General features: G+C 37.8%; 1 protein-coding gene and 1 pseudogene across 2 annotated transcripts in view; one reads left to right on the top strand and one right to left on the bottom strand.

Annotated features, from left to right (window-relative positions):
* COMMD1 (copper metabolism domain containing 1) overlaps positions 1-12,543 on the bottom strand; it is a 159,221-nt gene that overhangs the window by 98,043 nt on the left and 48,635 nt on the right. For both annotated transcript variants that reach the window (XM_063078729.1, XM_063078730.1), the window contains exon 2: positions 7,891-8,172. In XM_063078729.1, the coding sequence (XP_062934799.1) occupies positions 7,891-8,172 (282 nt within the window). The remainder of the gene's footprint in view (positions 1-7,890; positions 8,173-12,543) is intronic.
* On the top strand, positions 114-236 carry LOC134363454 (5S ribosomal RNA; annotated as a pseudogene).

The raw sequence follows: 12,543 nt of genomic DNA, 5'->3' as shown, positions 1-12,543 counted from the left end.
AGTTTAAGACCATGACTTTAGAACACAAACTATTAAGAAACACCTCTTAGAGTTACAAGAGCTGACATTCAGAATTAAAGTTCAAATAAATCCCATGTTCTAAACGTGATGTAGTTTACGGCTGTACCACCCGAAATGTGCCCACCCAATCTCATCTGATCTTGGAAGCTAAGCAGGGTCAGGCCTGGTTAGTACTTGGATGGGAGACCACCTGGGAATACCAGATGCTGTAGGCTTAAAAACAAATAAATAAAATAAAATAAAATAAATAAACAAATCCGACATAAAACATGAAATGGAAAATTCATTTATTTTTAAAAAAGCATTCTAAGCTGACTTAAGTATCTTCAGGCTGACAAAGGATGGTTGAATGTCTATTCAAAGATTAGTTTCACTAATTTCTCTGGAGGCTTTCCTTCACTACATTGTTAAAAGTAAAAATCAACCTTAAAGACAAGAATTATCAGAAACAAACTTGTATGGCTTGCTTATATACCCAAATACGATATCTATGGGCTGGCCGGATAACTCAGTTGGTTATAGCACAGCCCTATAACAACAAGGTCACAGGTTTGGATCTCCATTATCGGTCAGTGACCAAAAAAAAAAAAAGATATCTAAGCTTCCTTGATAGCTATTTGGAGAAAGGCAACATAATCTCAAAATGGTGACTGAGTGTGGATAAAATAAACTGGCATTTTGTTTACTCTCTACATCCTACCCTTACATATGTCTCCATATATTTACACACACAGGAATGAATGTATATATGTATGTAAGAGTGTATGTGTTTTTGTTTTGTTTTTAACTTTCCTTCTTATATAACACAAAGCAAGAAGTAGTGGTGTCACTGCTCAGGCTTGTGAAGCTACAACGGTGCATTACCAGGCTCAGCATAAAGTGAGTATTAATCATAGGTTTTAGCAGGTTCTTACTTCTTACTAGCCAGAATTACACAAGAAGACAAGGTATTTAGTTTCAATCAGAAGAGCTTTTGGAAATTAAAAATAAATGAATATTCTCCTCTGAGATTAGATGTTTACCTCTGCTTCAGACATAATGCTGGGCTTTTCATCCAGAGCCCAGCCTGTCCTGATTCTGTAGAGTGAGTATAGTCAGTGTATATCCTTCTCATCTAGTTGATTATAAATGACAGGAGTGAGCATATAAAGAGTTGGTCAGAAAAAAAAAGTAGATCAGAAAAGGTAAAAATCTATCTTTCTCTATGTCTGTGGAAAACCCAACCCAAAACTAGAGGAGTGCTTGGTAGATACATTAAAACAAGTCTAGCATAAGCAACAACATTAGCCATTTTTTAAAAAGGCAATAAAGGGAAGAGTTCTATATTTCAGGATCTCTACATGCAGGGCATCTCAACATGTGTATGCAAGAATAATTCAATGCAAGAAAAGAGAAATAACATTACTAAATGGTTCAGCAGTGAGGCCAAGAAGTCACAAAAGAAAAACCAAAACATCTTTATAAAATACCAAAATTCAGCCCTAAAAAAAGAAATAACTATAAATAACCATAAAGATATAAATTACCCCTCCCAAAATTAGTGTTTAAAAAAAGAAAACACTCTTATGATAATCTTTACTTAAGTTCCAGGAAATGAAAAAAATAATGGGGGTAAGTAGGCAAAAAATAAAATTTTTCTCAAGACACATGTCAGATTCCACCAGTCCTCAAGGCTTGGGTCCCTCAGTGATTTAAGGCCAAACAAGACAGGATTTCAGTCGCACAAGTAAAGCACTTAATGTTTACCCTTTGTTGGTAAAACATTCACCTCAAAGCTTTCTGCATACTTTTACAATTGAATAATGTTTTATTCTTGCAAAACTTTTATTTCTGTTGAAGAAAAACATTCATTACAAGCAAAGTAATTGGGTCAGTAGTGTATACTCATTTTCTCTAGCCACGTTGGTTTCCATAAAGGTTTAGTAACGTAGTTATTTCTCTATTACTTTGGCTTCCTCCTATTCCAAAGGCTTTATATATTGTGGTTTTTAAAATAAAGTTAATGCATAAGCTTGGCTGCTGATTTTCAAATGCACTTTTTAGACCAAAGAAAGAAGTAATACAGACAAACTGAGCAGGAGAGAGAAATTTAAATAGGGAAAGGGGTTAAAAAAACCCACCATTATGAGTTCCTGAATAAATAATCCCAAGTACTCCACAAATTATAGTAAGTAAAAGAAATATGCCCACATATATTGAATTATCACTGTAAAAATCTGATAACAAGTTCTATTAACACATCAAATCATATTGTGGCTATCTTTAACAGGGTGGTACTCAACCCTAGATGAATACTGAAATCTTCTGGGGAGCTTTAAAGAATGCTGATGCCTATGTCCCCGTCCCACAGATTCTTATTTAATTGGTCTAGAGTATGGTCTGAGCATCAAAATTTTTAAAGCTCCACAGGTGATTCTTATGTGTGACCATGGTTGAGAAACATTGCTTTAAAATGACATAAATTGAAGACACTAATTTATTTGCTTTGGGATATACGAATAGACATAAACATACACCAGAGTTCAATAAACACCTGGTCATCCTTCTTGGAAGCAATCTTTTGAAATCTTAGGACAATTAATTCTCTCACAAGTTCATCCAATGTCAGCAGTGTGAAAATAACTTTGACTTGGATGCCTATACGTGTTCTAAGAACTGAAAGCTTGATGTGGAGTATTTCACAAATAACACTTACCTAGAAGCTGGGAGAAGTACTAACCAAGGATCCAGGTCTCACGAAAACATTTCCTGTAGGATTAGGGCCGTATATTTTACTGCCAGTCCAGGTTCTATTATTGTTTACTTTTTTCTTTACAACTTTCCTTGACTTAAGAATATATTTGTATTACAAAGATTTTGTAGGTTAAAGTGTAATTTCAATCATTTTCATAGAGACCACTTTTTTAAAACTACTTTTAAGTATAAGAAATGTAAAATAAACCGCACATATTTAAAGAGTACAATTTTATAAGTTTTGATGTATGTATACACCCATGAAACCATCGCCATAATTAACTTTTTTTCATGTACCCCTCTATAAATCTAATCCATCCCTCCCTCTACCTTTATTCCCCAGCGACTACTGATTTGCTTTCTGTCACTATAGATTACTTTGTATTTCCTGAATTTTATATGAATAGATCATACATTACGTATTCTTTTTGTCTGGCTTATTTAACTGAGCAAATGCTTTTGAGATCCAACCATTTTGTTGAATGCATTTAAAGTTCTTTCTTTTTTATTGTATCAAAGTTTTTTCTTTTTCAATTTTATATATAGTGGCATATTCCTATCAATGCTTTTTTTGGATCACCATACTATATAACTATCATGTTTGCTTGGCACACAAAATTGTGAGAAGCTAACAAAAGCTCCTGCATGTTGGTGCCAATGGTTTTTGAACAAAATCAGTCTGGTGATCCCGTTTTAGCAGCTATGTCTAAAGCAAATAAGTCACTTATCTGTCTCAGATACCTTCTCTGGAAAATGGGGATATACCATCCTTGAATATACCTATATAATTCACCTACATAAATTAGACTGCTTAAGGACTCCCTGTCTTCTAAGACCTATTGGGTCTACAGAGATAGGTAAATCTTCAAGGAACACAGCTATGCCTATTTGTTTACATATCATTTATAACTGCTAAAACAAAACTGAGTACAGTCATCCCTTGATGTCCATGGAGGGTTGATTCCAGGACCTCTGTGAATACCAAAATCTGTGGGTGCTCAAGTCCCTGATGTAAAATGGCAGAGTATTTGCATATAACTTAACACACATCCTCTTGTATACTTTAAATCATCTCTAGATTAATTATAATACCTAATATGATGTAAATGCTATGTAAATAGTTATTATACTGCAAGGTTTAGGGAAGAATGACAAGAAAAAAAGTCTGTACACGTTCAGTACTGAAACATTTTTTTTTTCCACAAATACTTTTGATTTGCAGTTGGTTGAATCCATGGATGCAGAACCTATGCATACAGAGGGCTGACTGTACTTGTGACAGACATTAGGCTACCAAAATTAAATATCTGCCCTTTGAAAAAAGTTTACCAACCTCTGTTCTAAGTAATTATGAATGTTTCTAAAACTAGCCAAAATATCATTTGTACTCATTGTATTTGTTTAGATGTACTGATTGACAAAAATAATTCTACTGTTAAAAAAAAAATCTTTTTATGCCACACTGGTTAAAAAGATCTAAGAAAAACCATAGGGAATTAAAAACTCCCTGTGAGGGAGAATCAGATGGCAGAATAGACGGTCCCCAGTGACACTCTTTCCCACAATCGACCAACTTACAACTATTAAAAAAGCAACAACTGCCAAGCTGGGGCCACTAGAGCTCAAGGGAAGAGGAGGAGAGACCTACGGAGTTCATGAAGTTAGAAGAAGCAGTGATGAGAGAAAGAAGGGACTATTCCAACTGTTTGAAGCCCCAGCCATTTGAAGTCTAGCTCTGGTGAGCACACAGAGGAAGAGCTGGCAAAAACCACAGCTGTGCCCTTTGTGTGAAGTTGCTTGGAGAATACAGGGGAGAGGAGGGTCTTGGTGGACCCCAGGCCAGCAAGACTACTGACAGGGTTCCCCCATGTGAGTGAAGGGCTCCAGACACCTGAAAAAAGGAGCCACTCAAAGGCCAGTGAGTCACAGGGATTGGTGCATGGCCCACCCCATGGGAAGTGTTTGGAGTGCAGGGGGTGGGGCAGACAGGCCCATTGGGTGAACACTGGGGCACAGCATGGACAGCTAATCTGCCCACCAGTCAGCACAGGACCACTCAGAGGAGACTGGTCAGGAATATAGAAGTGCAAGGGGTGCAGTTTGCTGAAAAGACTTAGGCCCAGACCAGAGTTTCCACACAATCCAGGTGTATCAGACCTCACAAGACCCAGAAGCACTTAAAAGGTCAACAATTAAAACCTGAGCTGCACAAAAAACCTTCCCCAAGGAATCAGCAGCAAAGCAAAAACTTAGCTCAACCACAGGACTCAAGTGCTGGTCCCCACAGGAAGTTCCCCCATTTCTGAAGTAAGCAAAGGACAACAAATTAGTTCCAGTGCAGAGTTTAAGTGGTGGGGGTAGCTAATAATCCAACACAGAAGTGAAAGAAAGCACAAAACACCCACAGATCAGAGACAAAGTTCTGATGTTAACCAGTTTAGGTCTAACATCACCAAAGAATACCTATAAAACCTAAAAGAACTAGAAGCCCCCTGGCTCCCAAGCCAGGGTGATGGGATCCCACGGGCCTTAGCCATGCCCTCTAGATGTCCACATCTAACCCAGTGACAACTGAGCTGCCACCAGAAGCCCCTGGGCTCTCGAGCCAGGATGGGGGAAGTACAAGGGCTTCAGCCACGCCCCCCTAACATCCGCATCCAGTCCTGTGACAACCAAGCCACTGCAGAAGCCCCCCAGGCTCACAAGCCGGGGGTGGTGGGGGGCCAAGCTCCTCAGCCACACTGCTCCCACAACATCCACATCCAGCCAGTGATGGCTGAGCCACCGCAGAAATCCCTAGGCCCCTGATTTGGGGTGGGGGAGGTTGAGGACTCCGCATCCAGCCCAGCAATGACCAAGTTGCTACCAGAAGCCCCCAGGGATTCCAAACAGAGGAGAGGGTGGAGCGGGGAGCCAAGGGCCTCAGCTACACCCTCCTGATGACTACATCTAGCCCAGCAACAACCAAGCCTCCACAGAAGCCCCACAGTCTCCTGAGCAGGGTGGGGGTGGCCAAAGGTCTCAACCATCCTCGCCAAGTCCACATCCCACCCAGTGACAACTGTGCTGCCGCCAGAAACCTCCAGGCTCCCCAGCCAGGGTGAGAGGTGGCTGAGGGCCTCAGCCATGCCATGCTGATGTCCAAATCTGGGCTGGCAACAACCAACCCACTGCCAGAAGCCCCCTGCGCCTCCCAGCCGGGATGTGGTGGGGGCTGAGGGTCTCAGCCACACCCCGCAATGTCTGCATCTAGCCAGCAATGACCGGCCCACCATCAGAAGCTCCCTGGGCTCCCAAGCCAGGGTGGAGGGATGTCAAGGGCCCCAGCCACGCCCCCGACGTTCACATCCAGCCCAGTGACAACTGAGCCACTGCTGGAAACCCCCCAGGCTTCTGAGCTGGAGTAGGGGGAGCCCACAGACTTTAGCCATGCCTCCCCCACCCTCTGCAACCAGGCCAGTGAAGGAGCTGGTTGTGCGCCCCCCACATCCATTTCTCTACCCTCTTCCCACCTGCCCCTCCCACTGCTCTGCAACGACATCTTTGAATGTAAAAAAATAATAATAAATAAATAGAAAAGAATACACTAGACACAAAAAGGAAATAAAATAAAATAAAAATTAAAGTCTATTTTAAAAATTAAAAAATAAATAAATAAAAACTCCCTGTGGCAATAAAGGCATATTATAAACCAATTCAAAAAATACTAGGAAAATGTCAGGCTAAAGAAATACTATAACAGCTTTCTAGGAGTCTTGAAATTCTTAGAAATAAATGAATGAATATGAGTTTTCATATTCCAGCCTAAATGTTGAATACTTAAAGACAAAATGCAATAATCACTATTGCCAGAATAAAAAATGAACAGCATATAGAAATGGTTGGTGAAGCTTAGATATCTAAGTGTACTTACTGTACCTTTCTAATCTGTCATTTTTTATTTAGAAACTATATGCACACAACACATACATACATACATACATTCAAGGTGTCTTCAAAAAATTCATGGAAGGATTCATATTATCTTTTAATTCAATTTTTCCACAAACATTTTAGTCAATTTTGGGGGGGGCAGCTGGCACAGATCATCCACAAATTTTTTGAAGTTATATATGCCATATAACGTAATGATTAAGAGAATGGTCTTTAGGATCAGACAAACCAGTCAGTAAGTGCAATTAGTACTGTTTTATGATAACTGAATAAAAGGTATTCCAAACTTACTTTTGAAAAGAATTTTTAAGTGAATTATCTTTTAAATTAAAATTAAAGTCAGTATGGAACTGCAAACACTGAAAAATCAAAAGAAACTAAAGAAGGAAATATGTGAGGAAACCTGGCAGCTAAAAAATACTCTCATCATTAAGTGGAAAAGAAATAAATTTCTATTATAGGTCTTATTTGATTATTTATCTGACAATAAATCTTATTAGTTAATTCAGTGATCTGGGTTTTATCTTCCTAATTACCAGGTTTCTTTCCAAAAGACATAAAAAGTCATTAAAAGTTTGATCTAGTAGTCATCTGGAGCATAAATAATTTCAAGAAAAATCATGCATACACTAAAATTATCTGCTATAATGACCGTGGAAACTTCAAGGAAAAGCAGCACTGTTTTATAAATAATCAAGATCAAATTGAGAATTATTTTTGAGCTCAATGAAAGAGATAAAACATTTAGGGTGTTTAGGAATAATACCTAATGTAATTATAATACATTGCCTCCTATATCTGACCAACTATAAAGATAACAGGGTGAGATGGTTTTGTTCTGTGTTGTTAAATCTCAATTCCTGGTCTTTAATATCTCTATTATTGCTTTGGAGATTCTGACCAAACGCCAAGGATTCTGAGATTTAACTAAAATGCAGCAGTCGCCCATGCTGACCCATTCTGTTCTTCTGAGACAGCTGCCAGGACCCTGAGGCTGGTTTCCAGATGCTGCCCACCATTTGGAGTACACAGATTTTCAGATGATTCTACCTCTGAAAAGGGATTCTAGAAAACAGGGTCTTTTCCTATTATTCTTATTATCACTGCAAAGAAGACTGTTATATAAAATCAACCCAAATGTATGGGCTAATGTGCAATGGAAAATACAGTTTACAAAAGGGAATTGATTGAAGTTGAACTCACCTCTCCACTTTTCCCTAATTCCAGCTCTATTATGGCCACAGGCGTGTGTATTTGGGGTGAGTGCCTTGACTGAGATTTGCCATCAACTCTCCAGGTCAGGCCTCGAAGCCCACTGTCCCAGCGACTCTGGTTCATGAGGCTCTCTCGGATTTTTGTCTTGTGGCTCTTCCAGAATTTGGAGATGACAGCAGCTTGGTCAGATGTGATCCCACCTTGCTTTTTGGTTTGAGCAGTCAAGAATGCCTCCAGCTGGTTGAAATCCATGTCTGCCGATGCAATAGACTATAAAGATGACAGAAAAAATAAGGAATTTGAATTTGGTAGGTAACTAGAAAAAGATAGCTTTTTAACTACAGATGATATTTTGAGTGATTCTTAATCACTGAATGAGCTTTCGAAAAGGGTCATCAAGTGACAGTAATGAGAATAAGCTCTTTGTAAGTACAAAAATACTCCCTTTCCAAATATTAAATATCAAGAAAGCTGTTAAAAATTCCAAGGCACTCAAATTCTATATCAATAATTAGAATCTAATTTTTAAATATCCAATTTCATGGTAGAGGAAAAAAAATTTTAATAACAAAGCACAAGAATAAAGTTAATTGGTTCTCTGATGAAATCTTACATAATTTCAAAGTGCCTTATAGCCAGGCTTAGTTTGATATACTACGACTATACAATGCCTTGTCCATAAAAAGTACCAGGTAAATTTTGTTAAATGAATGCATTATTTTAGCTTTGCAGCCCATCTTCAGCCAAATACCTCATTTACAATGATACTGCTCTGAAATTATATGCTACTTTATATTTTTCCATAAAATTTCAAAACTTAATTACCATTAAAACTGGGCTTTCCATTCAAGCATCCAAGAAAACACAGTAACTAAATATAATCTCGAGTACAATCAAATGCCTTAAGTTTGCACAGTACTCTTTAACCTTTCAAAGCATTTTCACATCTATTACTTCATTTGAGCCTCATAATCCATTTTCACAGGCTACTAAGTAGACAGAAGTATTATAAGTTCTCTTTATTCTCAATTTATAGAAAAAGAAACTGAAGCATAGAGAAGCCAGCTAATTTTCCTGAAAAGTCAGTGAGATAAGTGCAGAGCCAAAGCCTCCCACCTGTTAAGCCATGTTTCCCTCTACTTAGTTGTCATAAGTAACTACATAGAGAGGTAGAGTGTATCACTACCAATGAAAAAAATCTAAACTGGTAGATTCTGCCAAAAATGATACAGAGATGCCAGTACCTGAGAAGCAACTACAATGCTTCAGTTGTTGGCCTTCAGATACTCTAAGACAAACAATAATATGAAGAATATCACCACAAACTTTTTACTTAAAGGTTTGACTGATTCCGTGAGGAATATAAAAGTATTACCAGAACTTAGAGGGCCAACCAATTCAGTTTAATAATAAACAGGAAAACAGAGATAAAGATTGAGAAGGCAGTTTGGAGTCAGATTACAGAGCACACCAAAAGCCAGAAGTTTACATATTGTTATACATAGGCAATAAGGAGCTAGGTAACTGGGTAATCATGATGCAAGCTGTATTTTAGAAAGCCGAATCTGAGAAAAGTAAGTAGCTAGACTGAAGTGGGAAATCATCAGAGCGCTGAGGCAATGGAACCGTGGAGAGGAGAGCAACAGTTAATTATTCAGTCCCAGGGACAAGCTTTCCTTTGCCTCTTCTTTCCCTAACCTCTCCCATCCATGGGAGCTGGCATGAGCTCCAAATCTGACACATCATAGTACCCTCCTTTCTCTGGGCACACTGATTGGCCGAGATGAATTTCCCAACTTAGAACAGGAGGAGAACTGGTCTTGCCTTTTGGGGTCATGATACCAGAAGGATGTGAGGCCAGGGTTTCAGACAGCCATCTTCTTTGACCTTATGGCAAAAGCCTGATTGCAATAAAAAAGAATAAAGCCAAGCAGAGATGAGAGTGGGTTCTATTAGGATGATATCCCTGTTCTATAGTCCCAAGGCCCTGGTTCCTATAGGCCTTCCTTCAATTCTATATGCTGTCTCAGCATCCTTCCCAACTATAGTCACCAATAAATTCCACCTACTACTGTTCAAGATAACTTAAGCTATTTTCCTATCATTTGGAACCAAGAGTCCTCACTAAAATAGGGCAGTAGAAGTGGGAACAGAGGATTGTAAACGTAGACAATGTACAGGTTGAGTATAGGTAGAAGTGGGACTGGGGCTGAAAGACAAACATGCTGCCTTTCATTTCTCCATTAATATTAAAAAGTGTTATGGCAAATATTACAACTTTCTGCTAAAGATATTTCACGTTACAATTCAATAAACATTTATTAAATATCTGCCTACTTACCAGATATTCAGATCAGACCCAAGACCTCTGGCTATGCCACTCAACAGAAATACTAATTTGTATAATATATTATAACAAAGTCAAATTATTTCCACTTCACCTTGCTAGACAATATCACAGCATGACCCATGTGATTTGTATTATTCTTTTCCTCAAATATATCAAGAGGTAGCCATTCCAATATAACTTCACCTGTGACAGAAGTGATTTTGGTTGGGTTCCAGTCAATAATATCTTGAACTGTGGTCAAGTCATCAAATTTAGAACAATCATAAATTAAATAAGGAATTGATTTTGGTTTGAGTTCAAAGTCATCAGTTTTCATTTAACTCAAGAAATATTTGAACAGCTACCATGGAACAGACACTGTTCAAAGCACACCACCTCCATCTACTGGTAGCCTAAGTGGGCAGCCTGGTTGGTACTCATTCTTGATTTTTCCTTTTCCTCCACAACTTGATTGTTTGTTCTCAACACTGGCTGCATATTAGAATCATGAGGTACATTTTAAAAATATCAGTTTCCAGATGTCATCCCAGAAATTCTGATTTCTAGAAATTCTGGAATGTGGCCCAGGCACTGGTATTGTTTAAAAGTTTTCCAAGTGATTCTAATACGCAACAAAGGTTAAAAACTAATGCCTATAACCTTTCAATCATCAAGTTCTACTGATTTTAATATCTGAAATAAGTCTCTAATAATATGTACCCTCTGCTCTGTCCCTACTTGGTAGAGGCCTTCACTATCTTGTACCTAAACTAAGTGTGCACCCCCTGAGTCTATCTTCTCTAACACTAAAGTGATCTATCTAAAATGTGAATAAAATCCTACCACTTCTTCCTTGTTTAAAACTATCCTGTGGCTGGCTATTACCTGCTGCAGTGACTAACAGTCAGGATGCTGTAAAGCATTTTATTATGAGGTATGAGACAAGTTACAAGTAATATGTTAGTAGTAGTAGTACAAATATTGAAGTTTGTAAAGATTTATATCTGTAAGTATAAACTGGAAGGTTTTTAAGGTACTTTTATATCAACAATTTCCTGCCCCATTTTAATTATTTCCTTGAATGGAAGAAAAAAAAAACTACAAACACCAGGAACTCTGCATGGAAATACATCATGCACGTATTACTATCTGTTAAGCATGTCACAGAGAATAAAAAATTGAAAGCTAATAAACTAGGGTAATGGTTCTCAACAAAGCAGCACTGCCTCCCTTAAAGGCACCTGAGAAATGCTGGAGGCTATGTTTGGTTTCACAGTGATTGCAGTGCTATTGGCATCTAGTGAGCAGGAGCCAGGGATGCTAGGCATCCTGTAGTGTTCAAGAAAACAGGTTGGCATACTTTCTGGAAAAGTGTTACCATCTCTGTGGTATATACTTCCTTTTTTTTTTTTTACAACTCTTTAAAAATGTAAAAGCCATTCTTAGCTCATGGGCTATATACAAAAACAGGCAGTGTGGCATACAGGTTATAGTTTTCCAAACCCTGCTCAAGAATATCCCACAAAACAAATTGACCTGTATCTCACATGACTTTGCAATGTCCCCCCTGACATGATGTGGACAAACCTACTTATAATTACTTGAGCCTAGAAATTAACTTTTTTTTTTTGAACATACAAAAGTATTTTTTTTGCAGTTGTAATAAACACCAAATTTTCAGGAACACTCTAACATAACTTATACTTTGGTTTGGTCAGAACTTTACAAACCAGATGTTGAACACTTTGGAAAATCTCATTACTAATGGCAATACCATTTAAAATGTCTGAGCTACCAGTGAATACAGCACATCTGTATATATCTGCATTTCTGTTGTGCTGTCATAGTGATTCTACCTATAGATGCAAGCATCTGATTAACCCATATGTTTTAATGCAGTAGTGCCTCAACATTTACATTTAAAAATTTTTTTATTTTAACATTTACTTGTACATATTTGTGGGGTACAGTGTGTTGTTTCAATACATGCATATACTGCACAATGATTCACTTAGGGTAGACAGCATAGTTTTGTACCCGTTAGTCCATCACTTCTCCTTCCACCTCCCTCCCCTCCTAACTTTTACATTTTAAAATACATATTTCAAATTACTTTATTTTCATTTCCTTGTATTTTCCCTTTATATTACATTTATGTCATCATATTGATTTGTTAGAAATTATGCATGTTAAGTTTATTATGTATAAATTATAATTATATGAGAATTCCATTTAATAATAATAAAGGGGCATTAGAAAATATCTACTATAAAAAGGAGACATCGAGCCAGATAAGTTCGAGAACCACTGAA

This window comes from Cynocephalus volans, chromosome 14 (genome assembly GCF_027409185.1).
Source record: "Cynocephalus volans isolate mCynVol1 chromosome 14, mCynVol1.pri, whole genome shotgun sequence".
Lineage (NCBI taxonomy): Eukaryota > Metazoa > Chordata > Mammalia > Dermoptera > Cynocephalidae > Cynocephalus > Cynocephalus volans.
The sequence above is the reverse complement of the archived record's forward strand: the minus strand, read 5'-3'. Positions and strand labels throughout refer to the sequence as shown.